Here is a 21,095-nt window from a genome sequence, read left to right on the forward strand (position 1 = left end):
ATCTTATTGTATACATAGAAATATTATATTTTCTTTAAGAAGCTTACATATAAAATATCAACTGCATTAGAACATATTATAAGTATTTTGTTTGCATTAAAATATTGTAAACATACATACCTCCGATTCCTTATCACTTAGAGATCCCAAGCTTCCAAAACTGTGATTAGAACTTTCATTATTTGTTGAGGCCTATTGAGAAAAATAATATATCACATACTATGTTCAGATTTATAAAACAGCTAATAAATTACAGTATTTGCAGTTATGCAAAGTAAGGGTAATCAAATTTCATGCTTCAAGACAAAGTGCTCAACTGCAGAGACCATACGACCTGCAAGCAGAATACCAGATTTGATGGACAAATGGTGTGCTCCAGCACAGTAAATTCTATGTTCTTAATTGCTTCTAAAGCTATTCTGAACAATGTAGTTTGCTATCAAAATTGGAAAGGAAACAACTGTACATACATATCCTCTCTGAAAAGAATGCACAAACACAATTTACAGGATAGACCACTAACTCATGAAACAGTCACGCCAATATAACAGCCGTAAGGAAACCACTTAAATGATTAAGAGGTTAAGGATGAGGAAGTGTCTACACTAGAGAGCTTACAGCAACACAGCTGTACCAATGAAGCTGCACGGCTATAAGATCTCTCGTGTAGCAGCTCTATGCCAACGGGAGAGAGTTCTCCCATCAACACAATTAAACCACCCCCAACAAGCGGCAGAAGCTATATCTGTCGGAGAAGCTTGCCCACCGACATAGCTCTGTGTGCACTACCCCTTATGCGAAACTTATGTCACTCGGGGTGTTTTTTTCACACCCCTGAGTGACATAAGTTTTGCCAACATAAGTGGTAGTGTAGACATGGCCCAAGAAGTATGTCAGATACAGAATCAAGTTATCATTTTGAAGGACTTTCCTTAAAAAAAAAAAAAAAAAAAAAAAAAAAAAAAGTTAAACCTCTAGAATGAGCCACATTCCTCCAGCCTTATTTTAGACCAGCAAAGTATCTGATAGATACTTCTTGAAAGCTCTGACTCCAGAGGATGCATTTATATACCCACTAATGCTAGTAGATTTGAAGAGAGAGTTAACAATTCTTTCTTTTTGTAAGGAATGTAGCCTTCTTGTCTGAGATTAGGATTCTGAGAGGATAAAAAAACCCAAACCCAGGTGGCTATTAGATAGCTTTTAACACTAGGAACCTTATCTTACCTAAGACCTTAGTTCCTCCAGTGCCACTGACATCAGGCAGCCCAATTCTTCTACTGATTATGATCTCTCACTAGGTCTGGTACTTCTTCCCAGGTGACTGCCAGTGCATTCAATATCCTCTGTCACTGTCTTCTACTAGTTCTTCCCTGACTTTCTTAATTTTCTTTTTTCTCCCTTCTTTAACCAATTCAACACTTGCTTAGCATGTCTCCCATCTTAAATACAATGCACATGTCACAACCACCTGAGGCTTCTTTCTTTGGTATGTTCTAGAATGTCCTGCTCTGTCAGTTCCCATACCCTCACATTTGTTATTATGTCTTTCCATGAAATGTATAGAATCTTTCCCAGTCATCTGTGATGGGCAGCCTCCAATCTCTTTTTGTTAGCCACCGTCATTGGCCAACTCTCTGCTCCATACTGTAGTGTTCTCAGTACACTTGCATGATATAATCTGACCTTTAGTTTGGTGTGGAAACCTCTGTTTGACCAGATGATGTTCATCTTTCCAAAAGTGATGTCTGCTTTTCCTAATTGCATATGAATATCCTGATCGCAGCCACCGTCAAATGTCATCACATTGTCCAGATAGCAGAACTCTTCTACCTGTTCAATACCTTTTCCCTCCACTTGCACTTTTGCACCAGTTGTCTGGCTTCCTACCTTCATGATCTTGGTTTTCTTTAATTCCAATCCAATTTTTGCTGCTTCCTATTCTACCTCTGATGTAAGAACAACCATTCAGTTCCACATCATACTTAGTAAAGCAATGTTGCTGGCAAAGTCAAAGTTGTGTAACATCTCCACTAACCACAATCTATGGTGCCTTATTATTACAGACGTGTCTTGTTCACAGCCTGGTTGTTAATGTGTCTTTCACTGGCTCCCAAGCCAACAAGGTCTTTGCTGTGATGTTATCCAGCATAATTCCTACACCTCCTAATACATTCCTCCTCCTGAGTATAAGATTGTAGCACAAACACCATCTTGCCCCTCCTCACCCATCTCCTCTCACAGACATCAAGTATGTTCAGATCATTTATTTTCCTTTCTCATGTAACCTGTGTCAGTTTTCCTGTACTATGCAAAGTACACACATTCCACATATTTATTCTTGTTACAAATTTTATCGTCAGGATTCTCAAGATCTCAGCTTCCTTTTGGCTTTCACTGACATCTGTCATACTTGGGTTTTCAGCCCCATCATCTAACGTCCTCAAGTTTTGGTTTGACTGAGATGTTTCTGTTGTAGAAACATCTCAAACCTAATGGCAGAACCCTCCTCTTTTATCCAAAAACTAATTTATTGCCAGTATTTTCCTACTCTTTAAACATAAATAGTTTTCCCTATATAAAAGGGTTAGACTGCCAAGAAAAAATAAGAAGTTAAACCATAAATATCCTTAGGTTATAAAAATGTATGAAGTCATGCAGCCCGAGAAGTAATGCAAAACAGGACTTTTCTATGGCCTGGTTTATATCTATTCAGAGATCTGTTTGACAAAGAATGGCAACAAAGTCCTTTAGTGAAAAAGCTTGCCCTATTGCCAATGCATTTGATATCTGTTAGGCTGTCCATTTTCTACCTCATTGATCACTGGATTGTTCTCTTTTCTTCCACAAATCCAATACCCAAAAGCAAGGCTGTGCAGAAATATTATGATGCAAAATTATAACTTGCCACAGCAAGTGCTCATCTTGGTATGAGATGAGCTCTTAAAGAATGAGACTGACCTCAGACTAGATGATGACTTGCGAATTAAAGTTCCTATTGAAACATAACCGGAATAGATAGAATTGGTAGGTTTTTCTCAGGGATCTTCCTTGTTATCTAGGAACATCTTCAGGTAATTCTTTGTCATGTCATATCCAGTGTTCCTCTGACATTTGTGTATTTGGACATAGAAACCAACCAGGAGCACCCATTTTGAGAATCTATTTATTATGGTTTTCACCTTATGTTCTGCAAACTTATAATAACTGTTTTGCAGCAGGTTAGATAGAGATAGCCTTTTCATAACTGTTCTTCCCAGGAAATAAGGGGAACTTTCACGTACCTGCCCATCAAGAGAAGAGGAAAGTTCTAGAATCTCAACTAATTGCTTGAACAGGAAACACAGATGTACTTAGGTGCAACTACTGTGTGTCTTGCTGGTTTCAGACAGTAGAAAAATGAGGACGTGGGGGAGGGACATATGTAAAGGAATATCTCGTCGTTCTCTCCCCCAAAATGAAAGCTGTCCTAGAGGAGTCATATATCCCATTTTCGCAGTGATCCTTGAACATCAGACCAAAAGAAACTTTTATAGTAAGTATAATATGGAATCCATAAGCCAATGTTTTTACTGGAATAAGAGACTAAACTAGAAAATAAATCATGTCAACCTACCCCAGATAGGCTACAGCATTTTCTGATGAGACCCATTGTCATATATGGTGTGTGTTTTATAGATAGTATATTTTCTTAAATTACAATTAAATTAACGCTCACAGAGAGGTTTAAATAGCCACCCAATTCTACTTACTTTAGCTCCAACACTGCAACTTCCAGTACTCCCAGTGCTGCCACTCACTACTCCTGTAAATCTGGCCTCTAACAATTCTTGCCTTCTTGGGTCCAGGCTATGAAGCTCATCCATTGCACCTAAGAAAATAATATTAATTAGTTATATTCTGTAACAAACTTGCTTGCACAAGAATGTTTCCAAATAACGTATACAAAATCTTCACTATAGTACAGACCATAACAAGCTGCATGAAGCAACGTCTCACACTCAGCTCTATGGCATATCTATCTGTCTATTATACAGTAACTCGTGAACATCTAACCAATTCCAAAATTTCAGGGAATGTTCCATACTGAACCCTATTAATTTTGGTGAAAATCAGAAATCCAGAAGGGGAAAAAGGAGACACCAGGAGCCCCTTTATCATGTTAGCAGATCCAGCAACTTCAACCACCTCAGTAATTGTCTAGATCAAGGGTCGGCAACCTTTGAAAAGTGGTGTGCCAAGTCTTCATTAATTTAAGGTTTCGCGTGCCAGTAATAAATTTTACATTTACAGAGGCCGGCGGACGGAACCCCAGACCGGCAGCCCGGGTGGCGGATGGAACCCCAGACCGGCAGTGGGCTGAGCCGCTCAGTCCGCTGCCGGTCTGGGGTTCTGTCCGCCAGCTCCTGCCAGCCAGGATCCCGGCCGCCGGCCCCCCGGCTGGGAGCAGAGTGCCACTAGAAATCAGCTCACGTGCCACATTTGGCACGCATGCCGCAGGTTGCCGATCCCTGGTCTAGATCAAAAAACCAATTGATGGCAGCCATTAACACCTTCCAAGCATAACCTCCTCCACCAGCTCTGCCCATGGTCCAATACAACTTAAATATATTGTCACCTTGAATCATAGGCACCGACTTCTGCTGGCGCCGGCGGGTGCTCGACCCCCTCTGCCCTGCCCTCATTCCAACCCCTTCCCCAAAGTCACCACCCCAACTCCGCCCCCTCCCTGCTCCTATTCCAACCCCTTCCCCAAATCCCTGCCCTGGCACTGCCTCTTCCCCGCCTCCTTCCCTGAGCACGCTGCGTTCCCGCTCCTCCCCCCTCCCTCCCGGAGCTTGTTACGCTGCAAAACAACTGTTTTGCGGCGGCAAGCGCTGGGAGGTAGGTGAAGAAGTGGGGTGCAGAGCGCTCAGGGGAGGAGGCGGAGGCGAGGTGGGGCAGGAGGTGGGGAGGAGAGGGAAGCTTGGCAGCCCTGGAGCACCCACTGAGTTGGCGCCTATGCCTTGAATAGTTTGTCTCCCAGACTGAAAAGAAATAAGAATGGTGAGGAGGAAGAGGGAATCAGGGTATGGGGAAAAACAGGCACACAGAGCTCCTGGCATGAGGAGAGACTGGGGCCAATAGGGGAGGAGGACATGCAGCACAGAGTCCCTGCCATTATGTCAAAGGGCTGAATGGAAGTATGAGGGAGCACAGAGGGATGGGGGACGCATAGAAGCCCTTGCAGGGGGAGAATGGGGAACCCTGCATGGGTGGCACAAAGAGCCATTGGCAAGTTGAGGAGAGCTGGAAGCAACGATAGGAGGGGAAGGGGCACAGATTTCCCTCGTATACAGTGAAGGGGGAGTGGTGGGGCACACAGAGCTGCTGACATGAGGGAGGGCAGTGGATGGGTTACAAGAAGTCCCTGACATACAGAGAGAGGGGAAGGTGGCACACAAGGAGCTCCTGGGGGAGGAATGGAGGGACGTGTGTTCAGTGAGCTCGGCCTACAGAAGCAGCAAAGCATGCAACCCTCTAGGTTACATTATAAACCACTTATGGATCTAAACCAATCTGATCGAGGAAGTGGACATTCCTAATACTCTGAATTTGCACAGAGAATGATTTATATTGTGCAACCGCTCTTTGCTTGTTCCAGTTCAACTACTGGATTGTTACATTTTCAAGTGACATTGAAAACACTAAAAAGTTTTAGTAAAGTTTGCTAAAACAAAGTTAAGTTACTTCAAACTTAAAACCACACATTTTACATAGCATTTTTTGTACAAACTATATCCCACTTAATCCTAAAAGATTTTAAAAAGCAAGGAGCATAAATACAGTATAATATAGGGCATCAAGGTGGACTGATTTAAATCAAAGCTATTTAAATTGCTGATTTTAATCATTATTTTAATCAGCAAGCAGAAAATCTTGATTTAAATAATTGACATTAATCTTGTTTTGCATTTGTACTTTTTTGTTATTTTCTTATTGGTTAGTAACCATTAAAACATGTTGATTTTCAACTAAACATTGCCATTACACTAAATTTGGCACTTTTGCTAACCAGGAGGATATGCTGTACCTACACATTTATTTCAGCAATTATATTAGTTTAACATACATTTACTTAGAGTCTTAATTTTGACCTTTTTATTATGTTAGAAAATGGTGAATGATGCATTTCTGATTTATTAGATTGATATTTTTACTCATTATTTCCATCATGCTCTATTTGGATGGAAATTAGAATTCAATTAAAAATGCTTTAAAAAGCATATTTAAAAAAATTAGTTGGATTAAACTACCTTAAAATGTGATGACTAAATAAGAAATTGTTTAACAAAACATATTTTGCTTTTAAGACTAATGATTTATTAAATAAAGCAAGTATTATCTGTAGTTAGTGAACTGTTAGTGATTGTTTTTGGTCACCCTGTCCTTCCAAGATTTTAGAATTGGTAGATCTCATCTTCGCACACCTAGTTTTGAATAGGCCTGCATGAATAACCAATTTTTCAGTTTTGTTGTCAACCTGAAAAAAAAATTGCAAAAACGTCTGTTTCAGATTAACGCAAAACAAAAAACTACAGTTTTTTTTTGACAAAATGAAAAAAAATTACTTTTGGATCAACTGAAACACTTTAGAGTGACCCAAAACATTTTTTTCCAGTTTTTCATTTTATTTTGTTTTTGGTGGCGGGGGATATTTTTTATTCTTTTTTAATTACAAGTAGGTAAATTCCTAAATGAAATTTCTTGCTGAAACAAAAAATTGAAAAAGAAATGAGATTTCCAAAATCTTTTTCTTCATCTGAAACTATTTGCTCGATGCAACTCAAATCTGCAAATAGTTTCGGTCAACCAGAATCTACATTTTATGGTGTGAATAAACTGGTTTCTTAACTTTAAATTAATGAGTTACTGAACCGAATGAGTTGAATAACCTGAAATGAAGAAAATATTCTCTCTGCATCTGCAGAAGAGGCTACCACTGTCAAAAGCTGAGTTAACATTTTCCCAGACTCTGGTTCCAGGTACTTAGCCAGTGATGATTTTATCAGAAGATCAGGTTTTTTGGATCTCCTTTTTCCACAGAGGGTATAGCTTACAAATTATCAGTATTCCTATTAACTTATCCTCATCAAATTAAACATTGTCCTTGGATAGGTCTGGTAATCACGGCAACATTGTAGTTTCCATCCCCATTAGTACAGTACAAAAAGTGAATGTAGAATCTTAGTCATAAGATTTAAAATGTAAATATATAGCACAACCATTTTAAGGAAATACTTATGCTTTTTCTACGTCAGAGCAGCAGGTTGTGTTGCATAATTAAAGCACCAAGATTGAGTGCATCCACGCTACTCACCCTGATAGTGTAAGGTTTGCCCTTACCACATTAGAGGTGCCATACAAAGAATCAGGGAAGGCTTGCTGTTAGCCAATATCATATGCTGTCAGAATGCTTTGTATTTAGGCAAAGTTGTACAACTATGAACCATACCCCCAGAATGTCTTGTACTCATACTAAGCTTTACTGTGGAAACATAGTACGGGTTAAATTATTGTAACCTTTGTTGTTTGTATATGAAGAATCTGTCAGAAGCAAGATATATGTTTTGTTGAGGTGTGCCAAGTATGAATCGTGTGCTAGCTACAGTTAGTGTAGATATCTCTACTGTCTACTGACACTTGGAATGTTACTGTGTGTTGAGAACTGAGTGTAAATGTCTATCATTTAATGCTACTTGTAAGCTTGTCTACTAACATTTAAAATGTACAAAACTAAATAAGAGAAGGAGTGTAAGGTCTGTGGAATCTTCGATCTGTCATAAACAAGGGAAACATAAATAAGAGCCAAAATAAGCTCCCAACTTGAAACAGAGCAAAGATTTAACTGCTGCAAGCCTGTTCTCCAGATTGGTAATGTATTAACCTTTCTGTATTATGCTGATCTATCTTTGATTAATAAACTGATTGAACATGGTTACCTGGTGTTGTATCAATAGAGAAATAAAACCCTCAGAAGATAGGTCTACACAGCATACGTGGCTTCTGGGGCTCGGGGCTGTTTCATTGCTGTGTAGACTTCCAGGCTTGGGCTGGAGCCCAAGGTCTGGGACACTCCCACCTTGCAGGGTCTTAGAGCCTACTCTCCAGCCTGAGCCCAGAAGTCTACACAGCAATGGAACAGCCCTGCAGCCCAAGCCCCGTTAGCCCAAGTCAGCTGGCACAGACCAGTCACATATCTAGTTGCTGTGTAGACATACTCAATATGGCCTTCACAGTTCTAGCCATTTTTTACTCCCTAATTATTATTTGTAACATAGCAGCACCTACTATAAATTGAATAAATTAGGGACTACACTGAAAGGACTTGGGGAGCGGGGAGCCAGGAACCTCCACCTCCTTCAAATGCAGGCAGATTGTTGGGCTTTATTTAGTATTGAGAAGACTTCCATTTATATGGGCAGAGAGGCCTTGCAGATTTAGCAGCACCCAGATGGCAGGAGGCACCTGTCAGTGGCCCGAAGAGTAAGACAAAAGGGTGGAGGGAGAAACTGAAGGACAGAGAGGTGAAGTGACTTGGCCAAGGTCACAAAGCAAGTCAGTGGCAGAGCCAAGAATAGAACCCAAGATTTCTGATTACAGCTGGTCAGGAATTTTCTGATGGAACGTTTTTCCATCGGAAAATGCCGATTTGTTGACAGTAATACATTTTGTGGAAGCAATTGTCAATTTCGACAAATTTTCATTTATAAAAAATGACAAAAAGCATTTCCATAATGTTGGATAATATTTTCATAATGGAATGTTTTGATTTTTCATTTCAAAATGACTTTCATAATTTAATTGATTTTATATTATAATTTAAAAAAATTAAAATATCATATTGGAAAAAACATTTCAATTGACCCAAAATAAGTTTTTTTCCCCCCACAATTTTGTTTCATGGGAAATTCTGAAACTTTTGTTTTTGTTCTACTCAACAACAGAAAACAAAATTTATTCATAACATTTCCCACAAAACAGAAAATCACATTCCTGCCCAACTCCACTCCTTCCTGTTGAGTGTTAATTTTACAAGAAAAAAGCAAATATGCAACAGAGAGCGTAGCAATGAGCAGTATATAATTTTGCTATCTGAGGTCAATATAAAAATTTACAGCTACAAATACTACAGGCTACACCAGAAGACTAGCTTTAGATTTTGAAAATGTGTGTGTGGGGGGGGGAAGACGGGGTTGTTATTGTTAAAGATGAAATTAACAAACAAAGCTTCCCACGTTAACCTGAGTATAAGGCTCAATAAGTTTGTATTATTTGCGTATGTATTTAATTGAACTATTTATTTAACATTAGTAATCCCTGTATATACGACACAACCCTTTACTGTAGAACAATTAAACAGACTTTTCTGTCCTGCACCCTTTTTTGCCCAGGTTACTCATTTTGATTAATCTATGCCCACTCAGGGTTGACTATTTGGCTGTGGTGGAATGCGTGTCAGTACAAAACCACAGCTGATGTTTGTTGTAAGGGAACATGCTGACATTTATTTTGCCAATTCAAGTTGCCTTAATCTCTTCCTTGGTGTTTTTCCTTCACTGTCCCAACATAGGAGTGTAAGAAAATATGTTGAAAGACCGTCAAAAAATGTGATGTTACTGTCTCTCTTCTTTACTGAGGATTCTACTACCAAGAACTACTCTTATGGAATGAGAAACCACACAAGGACACAAATAAAACAAATATTCCTTCATAGTACACATGCTTCACTTTGCATATGGGCTGAAATTAAACATCCAGGAAGCAGACACATTCAGGAAGTCTGTTGTTGGCACAGTCTTCCAAAGTGCAGTAGATATGTGAAGTAAATCACAAGTGTTTTTTCACCAAATATGTACACATAGAGCCCATTTTTTTTGGCAGTGGTGCAGGAGAATACCATAATTGGTTTTCTAGCAGTCATAGTGCTGCCTCAGGAATTTAGATTATGAAAGGCCCTTTATTTTACTCATATTTAACATCATATTGGGCCTATAAAATCTTCTCTCTATATTCTCCAAAAATATCCCTACGCTGTTTAATCACCCTTTTAAAATGTAACACTTTCAATTTTCACTTTAATTTACTGAAAAAAGCTGTTAAAAATTCTTCTCTTAAAATATTTATTTTATTTCTGGCTTGATTTTTCAAAGGTGTTGAGCACCTAAAACTTAAGTTGATTTCAAGTGGTATCTGTAAGTGCTCAGTATCTTTAAAAACTATAATTTATTCAGTTTACAAAACAAAACAAAAAGGCACCTATTTTAAAAACATGATCATTTAAACAGATTCAGGAACATATTTACAATGCAGGATATGGAAGACCTTTTATAAAAAGAATTTTAAAGTTCTACAAATTATAGCAATCTGGTACACCTTATAGCAATCTGAACAGTAAAGACAACTTAAACAATTTACCTCCTTGGAAGAATAACATTGACTTAATACACGCTATTGGTAATGGAAGCTATATCTGAGAAAGACCCGTTGGCCAAAGAAGCTGACTTTCCTCGCTCCTACCCCAAAAACCACCTCACTAAAAAAGGCAAGTTTATCTTTAATACATTCAAATTTCACTTACAAGATTTTTCCCAAGTTTAACCATTCACTTTTCTGACATGCTAATAGGAAAAGTGAAATATGTAAGAAAAGTGAACTATAGCTTTACAGTAATACCTTTTATCAAGCCTTTTCCACCAATATATCACATCCCATCTCAAAACTTATTCCGCTTTTAATTTATTTGCAAACACCAAAAACTGTTAGGCAACTTCTTCCAGTAAAACTTTATCCTCTGTAAAAATAAAGTAGGTGCCGATGAATCTATATGGTTTCTCTAGAAAATACTTAAATATTAATCTTAACCAGGGTGGATAAAAATCAATAATTTAAAAATAAAAAAATTAAAAAACTTTTTTTTATTTAAATCGTTTTTTTTGATAAAATGCTTTTTGAGGACAAAACCTATCTAAACATAGTTTTAATTAAGATACATTATAGCTCAAAGATATCTCATCATGGAATAGGGATTATAAATTCTAATTCTATAGTATGAGACAATATATTCATGTAATGTTTAAGAAAAGTTTTGTAAGTGAGTTCCAATAGTTCATGGATTAGGGACCCAATCCTATAGGCTTCTAGGGGCTTCTGTACAGATTTAGGTTAATCTTTCTATCTACCCAATGGGACTGAGTGCTCAGTCTAGAAGATACCATCAGAGATGCTTAGTTTTGCAGTTCTGAAACTGTAGCTTTGTTTGTCCAGAGACAACATGCTTGGGAGAGATAGCTCAGTGGTTTGAGCATTGGCCTGCTAAACCCAGAGTTGTGAGTCCAATCCTTGAGGGGGCCACTTAGGGATCTGGAGCAAAATCAGTACTTGGTCCTGCTAGTGAAGGCAGGGGGCTGGACTCGATGACCTTTCAAGGTCCCTTCCAGTTCTAGGAGATAGGAAAAATGTTTTAAAATAAATATACAGACGTGAGAAACAACAGACCTCAACCCTACTGTCCCTCTTCAAATTTGTGTACACAGAGTCAATCCCTTACCTCTCTCTAAAAGTGCAAAGTTTCAAAAAAGTTAAATGAATAGAATATTGTTGGTGGCGGAATAGATCTGGACAAGGAGAAGTCTGGAGATAAATGTGAGACGGGAGGGACAGGCAGTAGAAACAAAAGTGAAACTGTTTGAGCAGCATATTTCAGAAGTCTTGAGGTCTTTCTGAGTGTAGCCTTCATTGATTTGAGATCTACCATACCATTCTCTCACTAGAAGGGAAAAGCAGGCCATGAAAGAGACACAGTTTGGGAATATTTTAATGAAGTTCCTCTACCTGTGGGTGAGACAGGGATGCATGCAAAATGCGAACAGTGCAACCAAGAAATGCAAGGCCTGGTTGCCTCAATGAAACAACATCATGAGAAGTGTTCCTTCTCAGGAGGAAGCTGCGTTGAAGATGATGAAAGGAACATGTCTGAACATTCAGGATCTTCAGGTTGGTAAACTTTTTTATTTCATACTTCTTTCTTAAGGACTGCCTGTCTTTCTTCAGGACTATTCTTGAATTCTCATGTATGAGCAAAAAATATAGTTGTTACTCTATGGTACTATCATTTTCGATGCAGTTGTGATAAAAAATAAATAGCTGAAATAAGCAGATCTTCCTTTTACAATTTCATCTTTAAAGTAGTACTGAGTGTCAGTGAATGCAATGAGTAATACTAAATGAGCAGTATGGTAATAATAATGAAATAACTGCCTTGACTTATTTTGTTAAGGAGAATCCATCCTCAACTTACAGGATTCTGAAGACTATCCGTCTTCAAGATCACCATAATTTTCTACAGTTTCAGAGTTATCTGCCAATGATAGTGTTTCAGTCACAGCATGTATGTCACATAGCCACAGTATATCATCTGTAGCAAAAAGAAAAAAAAATCTCCATCATCCAGAAACAACCATAGGTAAGTTTGTGATAAGAACCAGCAGATTACAAAAAGAGGTAATTGATGAAAAAATTGCCCGGTTTGTTTATGCAACAAACTCTCCTTTCCGTATAATAGAGAACCCACACTTCATTAACATGGTTCAGTCATTAAGACCAGGATACGGTCCACCCAACAGAGCAGATGTCACAGTCAAATTGCTGGATAAAGTGTATGAAAGAGAAATTGAGCAGTGTGCAAAAGGTCTAGAGGGTAAAATTGTTAACCTGAGTCTTGATGAGTGGAGCAATGTGCACAATGATCTTGTTGTATGTACTTGTGTGACAACAGAAGAAGGGAATGTCTTCCTTACAGAAACAATTGATACATCAGGAAATGCACACACAGCAGAATACTTAAAAGAAGTAGCAGTAAAAGCTATAACAAACTGTGAACAAAAATTCAAATGTCTAGTATGCAGCTTGGTCACAGACAATGCCGCAAATGAATCCAAGATGAGAAAAAATTATTTAGGAGTGAAGAGAGTCCCAAGCTAATAACATATGGCTGCAGTGCTCATTTGATGCACCTCCTAGCCAAAGACTTCAGTGTTCCAGAAATAAAGGCTAATGCTGTTGAAATTGCAAAATACTTCCGTAACAACCACTTTGCAGCAGCTGCTCTGAAAAAAGTGGGAGGAACCAAACTAACTCTCCCACAAGACATGCGATGGAACTCAGTAGTGGACTGTTTTGAGCACTATATTAAGAACTGGACTAATCTGATGACAGTTTGTGAACAAAATTGTGAAAAAATAGATGGCACTGTCACAGCCAAAGTTCTCAACATTGGGCTTAAGAGAAATATTGAACACATGCTGAGTACCTTGAAACCTATTTCTGTAGCCTTGAACAAAATGCAGGGAAATAGCTGTTTTATTGCTCATGCCGATGAAATTTGGAAGGAACTGAGTAAGATCTTAAAAAGAGAAATATGCAATGACGGAGTTAAATTACGAGCATTAAAAAAACACGAATGGGACAAGCACGATCTCCAGCTCATTTTCTTGCAAATATTCTCAATACTCGGTACCAGGGTCAAACCTTAACTGCAGAAGAAGAGGAGTTGGCTATGACATGGACATCCAGCAATCATCCCTCCATAATGCCAACTATAATAAACTTCAGAGCGAAGGGTGAACCAGTCAAGAAATATATGTTTGCGGATCATGTTTTAAAGAAAGGCACACCAGTGAACTGATGGAAGTCACTTAAGCACTTGGATTCAGAGACTGTTAAGTGATAATCTCACTTTTAACAGCAGTAGCGTCTTCTGCCGGTGTAGAAAGAATATTTTCTTCCTTTGGACTAATTCATTCCAACTTGAGAAATCGTTTGGGACCTGAAAAAGCAGGAATGCTTGTTTTTCTTTTCCAGATTATGAACAAACAGGAAAATGAAGGTGAAGACGACTGAATTAGCTACAGAAGACAGTATTTTAAGTTTCTCATGTTGACCTGGCTGACATAGTTGATTTAATTATTGTTTTTGTTGTTTTAAATATTTCATTTAACTATTTTAGTTAAAAACAATTTTAACAAAAACAAATCTTATTTTAAAAAGCTTGAATGTATAACTAAATTCAAAAATCCATATGCTTGTTTTGTTAAAATATTATATGTTTGCTGTTGAAGAAAAAAATCCAGAATACGTAACGTTGTTGTTTTAGTTAAATAAAACAATTTAAATGTCTGACTGGTGATTTTCTCCTCCTAATACAGCATGGCAAGAAAATCCTCCAAATATTAATGATTAACCTGTTGAATTGGAGATAGTTCACTTCTCAATGACTTCATAAATATCTGCTTCAATTACCTTTGGTAAATGAAATAACCAAACAATCATTCATTTTCTGATATAGCTGTAAAATTAATCTGAAAAGTTTTCAAAATAAATCACTTTAAAAAGGTATACTGTGTACCTTCTAAAAATGAAACCTACATCTATCTCTGAGTTGTGAAGAATATGTATTAAGTTTATAACAACCAACAAGCATGCACTTTTATGTAGAAATCCATGATTAAATCGAGTCTTCCTGACTATTGATTTAAGATCAAATCCACCCTGATCTTAACTGATTAACTATAAGCAAGTTTAGCTGACATGTTTTCTCCCACCCTTTATCTGCCATGACTATCTACACTATAAGTTCTTCAGGGCAAGGATTGTGTTTTACCACATTTAAGCACAATCTAATACCTGCTGGGATCTCTAGGCATTACTGTAATAAAACTAATTAAACAGGAATCTCTTAAAATTGTTTGCCCTTCAAGCATTCTTATCTTGTGTACTGTACTGTTTGCAATCATGTCAAAGAAAATAATGGTAAAAGCTATGTGATAAGCTGGTTTCTAAAAGCAGCACACGCTTTCAGATGTACCTACATACCCTTACATGTATTCTAATGACCTACCCCCACAGTGAGAACTTATTCCTCTGAAACATACCATAAAGCAGAGTTATGAAAAGCAGAGAGTTTAAATGGGCAAGAAACAGAAGCAGCATAAGTTTGTTAGGCGGGTACAGTTACACGATTGGTCTTTTGCTTCATTACTATCAAAATGCATGGAGAGTGTACATTTTATAAGTGTAAGGGCACTACAACATTTTAAAATAAATAACTTTAGTTTAGAAAATGACCTACTTTATACCATGTGGAGCACGACCATCAATGTTTTGATCTACTGGATTATTTGAGAATCACTACCAAAGTTCAAAGTAATTATGAATACCAGGATAATCTTAATAATTATAATACATTAATGAGCAATGACTATATTATGTATATCAGACATTATAACAGCCTTATTTTATTATAATGATGCATTTGAGTGTTTTTATATAAGGTATATAGTAATAATGCTTATAGGGTCTTAAAATATCTGTTAACCAGATGCATTTAATTGTGTTATCCTGGCAATGAGAATTACTAATTGATAGAGGATGAGTCTTCCACACCACAGAAGATCACACCCAATCCTCCTCTCCCATCCTTCCCCCCCCCCTCCCCCCCCCCCCCCCCCCCCGAGTTAAGATCCCATGCACATCAGGGGCTGAATAGGACTCTTTCAGACCTTATTTCAGTTGTTCCTTTGTGGAGGACTCAGAACATAAAACACAATCAGTTCAGCCAGAATACTCCATTTTCACCTGAGGGGAATTAGGTCAAAACAAAAAAAATCTAATCCAAACCTTCCTGATAACAGAAGAACAAAAGAATACTGCTGCGGCCAATCCTTGTTAGTTCTAGTGAAATACTTTCTACTTCAATACCTTCCATTGTAAAAGAAAGCATTCATTTACAGATTTTACTTAGTTTTCCAAGAATAGGTAGGCTTGCTCCATGATCCTTTAGTCAGCAGTTGCACAAATAAATTGCCTACTTGTTTCCTCAAAGCTGCAATAAGCCTTTTGAGGTCTCTGGAGATCTCAATCTCCAATGTAAATGATTGTAAACTATTATCTGAGGACATATCTAACTACTATCTAACTACAAGAATTTCAACTGCTCTCCAATTATCTTAAGTTTGTTTGTGGGCAACGGGGACAATTCAGTAGAGTGGTGTTGAAGTAGGAAAGAAATTGCTGGGTACACAATGGTTGTATAATTTGGATTTGATGTTGGTTGCCTTTTCATCTGCTCTCCATCACATTTTCTGTTATTTACTACCCCCGTGACTGTGACATAGTTTACTAAATTTTTTTCAGACTTCATGCTGAATCTATATTTTAAATAGTTCTTTCAAATAGGCAGACCAACTCTCTAAGCACATGCATAACATTGTACAAGAGTAATTAAACCAGACACTTACAAAATGGCTCAATCCCAACAAAAGACTCATTGCTAACAACTCCAGATTTTCAATGAACACCCATCATCCCAACCAGCGAAGATTGGAAGGGCAGATGTGCCTTGCACAGTGCCCTGAATAGCGAAGACAGATTTTCAAAACTTCTAACTATTAGGTTACAAAATGAACTTTTTACCACCAGCTCTCTACCTAGATTCTTACTCTTACTAAATTAGTTACAGGTCAGAAGAATAGCATGGTGACCTATATGGGCAGAGGTGAAGAGGCATGGCATTATAAGTAAGGCTGCAATTTAGTCACTTTGGTCACAGAATCCGTGACTTCCAAAGACCTCCATGACTTCAGCCAGCGCCGGTTGGAAGCTGCAGAATCCCCTGCCGCCTGTGGAGGCAGGGAGCTACAGGGTACCCCTGCCGCCCCAGGCCACTGCGGGTGGCAGGCAGACCTCCACAGCTCCCCGCCGCTGCAGGTGGCAGGGGATCTGGCAGTGGCACGGGTAACCCCCAGGATTCCCGGCTGCCACTGGCAGCACAGGAGACCCCCGCCACTCCTGGCCACCACAGGCAGTAGGGACCCCTGCCTCTGCCAGCCCCGGCGGGCGGCAGGGGATACCCCCGGAGCTCCCGGCCATCACGGGCAGCAGGGGGGACCAGTGCCTACGCTCCGCAGCTATGGTGGCGGTGGGCCCCCGCAGCTGGGAGCCACCATAGGAGGGAGACCCCGTAGCTCCAAGCCCCCACAGGTAGTGGGGGTCCCTGGAGCTCCCAGCCCACGGCAGATGCCCAGGCTCACCCATTTTCTCATGGATATTTTTAGTAAAAGTCAGGGACAGGTCACGGGCTTCTGTGAATTTTTTATTATTGCCTGTGACCTGTCCATAACTTTTACTAAAAATATACGTGACAAAATCTTAGCCTTAACTATAACTAATGCTGTTGTCCCACAAAATCAGTGCTTCTCTAGCTATTCAGCTTTCAGAACCTGGGGCGCTCCTTTTTCTTTTTTACACTTAATCAAAAACCCAACAATACAAAATAGCCAGTTATGAAACAGTCTCCTAAAGAGACAAATCTATTAGCCAGAATCACCAAAGTTCATTTGAAGAAATTCAATATGGAAATTCCAAACTTCCACTGAGAATTTGCTTGATGAAGAATGCCTCAAGCCAAATATGTTAAAATCCAAAAGTCCTACTCTTAGGCCTCGACAGCATTCAATACAGTCAGGATACTGCTACCCTACCAAAGAAGTAGTAGCAGTCCAAGGAATTCCCTAAAATGTTTCAAATCTTTCCTCAAGAGCAGTGTCCACAAAAATCCCTCACTTCTGGAGTATACAAGATGCAAGTTCTTTGCCAAATATTTGTCTTCAGAGCTCAATAAGATTAATGACTTGAAAAAAATCTTCCAGATGAAAGTTGCAACATTAACAATCCAATTGTTGGAACCTTGCATCCTTTGAGTAATGCATTCTGCTTCTACCTTCTATTGGGCAATTCTTGATTGTCTATTGCATACAAGTATATGATGGATCTTCCTACTAGCATTCTATAACCACAAGCTTTCCTAAGAGCTTGGAGCTGCTCTACCTGCACCAACTAATAGCCCACTTGCATACAGTACGTTAACGTATCAAGAAAATCTGGACACCCTAAAGGAGTCTTAACCCAAGGTCTGTGAATTTGACCCATGCCCTTCCTGGTTTGGGAAAGAGTCAAGAACAACTCGTGCCACTCATGACTAATAGCGTGCACCTCATTCAGGGAAAGAGCCTTCCCTTCCTCCTTAAAACATGCAACAGTCTGACCAACACAAAAAAACTCCTTGGATACGTCAGTTCTAGCCTAGTGTCAAATGGTCCATTCCTGAGCAAGCCCACAAAGCAGCTAGTTAAAGCTTCAAGTGCATTTAACTGAAGCGAATATCCTAGACCAAGCACAATCTAGATTCAGACCAGGTCATGAAACTGAAACCACTTCAGTAGCACTCATGGATGATTTGCTGGCAAAGTAGAAGAGAAATAATTATTTGTATGGTGCTCTAACACTGATTATACTACCACCATAAGCTTTTCTCCATCACTGGTTTAAATTAAGAGCTACATCAGCACCTGTTGTCAATCTTCAGCACCCGATCTCCAACTGAACAAGCTACAGATCTTATAATGCAGGGACTCCCTCTACAGCAGCTTTAGAAGCATACTTTTGTCCAAGTGCTTTAAAACTATTAATCAATCTGCAGGGCGAATGAACATTTTTCTTTAAAACAGTCATTACAGGGGCAGAAACTCACCTTTGGATTTAATTGTTTCACAATACATTAATAATTTGGCCTATCATCTTGATTCTTCCATTTAAAATTTAGTCACTTCAGTAACTGTTTTTTAGTATTTCAATTTGTAAAATCATAAAATGCACTCATCGCATTCTCTTGCACTGAACAATTTAATTTCACAACAGAATTTCATATGCATTAGACAACTCTTTCTATCCTAAGATACATAGATACCAGTAGATAAACCAAATCCCACCTCCCAAGAAAACCACTACAAAACTACCAGATGGAGATCTTAGAGTACTTTAACATGATCTGCTAAAAGAAGAAATATTTTTCTTGGCAGTCCCATCAATCATGATGGCCTCTTCAACCAACACTCCTCCTCCATTCTGATCCACTTGATAGAGAGTAGGTACTCTTCAGTCTCAGAGTGAGACTCTAAAAGACTTGCTGTCTGAATCTCTCTGTACACTTTTGAAGGATAAACTAAAAGAGTACATAGACTTTGGAAAGGTTCTCTTCCTTTCTGCGGATACATTGAAAAGAAGACTAAGTCTTTTCCCCCAGCAAAGTGAAGTAGTCAAATCAGCTTTTCTGCATTCAAAGAAATGAAGCATTTGGTGCTATGGTAAAAAAGCCATGGCGGATGAGTTCTGTTTTGTCAAGCATTCTTCCCATTACATTACTTAAATAAAGGGAAAATTTTTTATAACTGTTTCATTCTATCTTATAATAGCTTGGAACTTTGCAATTAACAGGACAGCAGCCTGGCACAACTGGACAATAGGCAAAAATGTAAACTTTGTCAAATAAAACTTAAGTCTAAACAAGTGGAAGAACAGATTTTTACTAAGAAGCAGGACCGTTCCAAATACAACACTTGGGTTATGGGGTGGGGCAGTGAAGATGAGAAAACCAAGCTGGCCTCGGTTGTCAAAAAGAATCCTGAAAAACTTTCTTTTCTTAAAAGAAAAGCATGTTTATATGAGAGAGAATTACTGATGTTGCACGAAAACGTGATGGTGATGGCAGCAGAATGGTGTGAAGCCAAGCAGAAGTAATACGAGAAGGAAAAGTTCAAAACCAAGATAGCGACAATAAAATGCAGCCCTTCATTTATCAGCACACTTGGAAGTGAATCACAATCCCAAGACCATAATTATCCAGTATCGGGGACACAGGAGTCAAGTCATCCCACTTAGCAGTGAAGGAGGCAGACAGCAACATGAAGTATCTACAAGTTTGGGGGAGGGGGGGGGAAATATATATATATATATATATATATATATATATATATATACACATACATACACACACATATGTATGTAGGTGTGTATATATTTTTATACACACACACACACACACATACATACACACACACACACCTAGCACCACTATAATAGGTAGATAACCAAAATCTACACCACACATTTTACTAATACCAAGGAGCACAAGCTTTTCCACTAAAATAGAAATAACTACTGGCAGGGAGCCAATAAAGTCCCTACATCCGCAATTCAAGTGAATACAATTCCTTAGTGACATTAACTTCAATATCTCAGTTTCTAATGGTTAGATGGATGCAGACCCCTATGGTTAGGAATGGTGCAGGAAACATTAGAATTTACTATTATGAATGAAGTGTCATTTTAAATACATAGTGAAATTAGAGTGTGCTTCATTCACTGAACTCTTTACTTTTGCCTTGAGTGGTTATGGTCAGAAAAGTGAGTATAAAAACAGCACCTCTACATAACTTCTCCCATGTATTTCACGTCACACCTGTTTACTAACAGATAAGCTTACGACTTATAGCACTGCAAAGCAAATACAGCTATGGAAGAGTGAACTGGATTCTGCACAGTCTTATGCATAATCCATGACATTATCAGTTAAGATCTCATTCTCAAATCTTTATTACTGGTAACATGTAAGAGGCAGAGAACATAGCTTGATTTTCAAGTCTAAGACCGAGTATGCAATTCTGGCAGCTAGAACACCATTATTTGAATTGAAAATTAAGAAAGTGTGTAAGTTAAGAAAATCAAGAAGTGACTCAAAACAACATATGGAGGACCATCAGATCATTATTACTTATTTTTCTCACTGTACCTGTATTTTAACTTTGATGAAGTTCTAATCTAAATCTGTTTCCCACTCTGTGCCTACAGCCAATTCTCCCTTGCCACTCCAATTTCTTACTTCAGTTCTTGTCTCAAAAGAGAGCCCTCCCACACCTGTGATCACTCTTCAGTCACAATGGCCCAACTCCTACCTAATGCTTACTTCCTCCTCTACATGGTGTCACCTTTAGTCTATATGATGATCTGCTTCATGACAATGACAGTTCTCAGCTGCCTACTCCCTAAAAATCAACACACGAAGCACAGGACAACTGCAAAAACAGGCAGGGTAAATTTGGATGAGGTCAAGAGTCAGGATCCATTTTTCCATTCCAATATTTTCTCCCCATAGAACACCT

At 38.6% G+C, this 21,095-nt stretch overlaps 1 protein-coding gene across 2 annotated transcripts in view; it reads right to left on the reverse strand.

The window, feature by feature from the left end:
* The window catches only part of TLK1 (tousled like kinase 1), a 147,414-nt gene that overhangs the window by 86,808 nt on the left and 39,511 nt on the right, over positions 1 to 21,095 (reverse strand). For both annotated transcript variants that reach the window (XM_065413227.1, XM_065413228.1), the window contains exons 2-3: positions 3,753 to 3,871; positions 121 to 192 (exon numbers count right to left, since the gene is read on the reverse strand). In XM_065413227.1, the coding sequence (XP_065269299.1) occupies positions 121 to 192; positions 3,753 to 3,871 (191 nt within the window). The remainder of the gene's footprint in view (positions 1 to 120; positions 193 to 3,752; positions 3,872 to 21,095) is intronic.

This window comes from Emys orbicularis, chromosome 11 (genome assembly GCF_028017835.1).
Source record: "Emys orbicularis isolate rEmyOrb1 chromosome 11, rEmyOrb1.hap1, whole genome shotgun sequence".
NCBI lineage: Eukaryota > Metazoa > Chordata > Testudines > Emydidae > Emys > Emys orbicularis.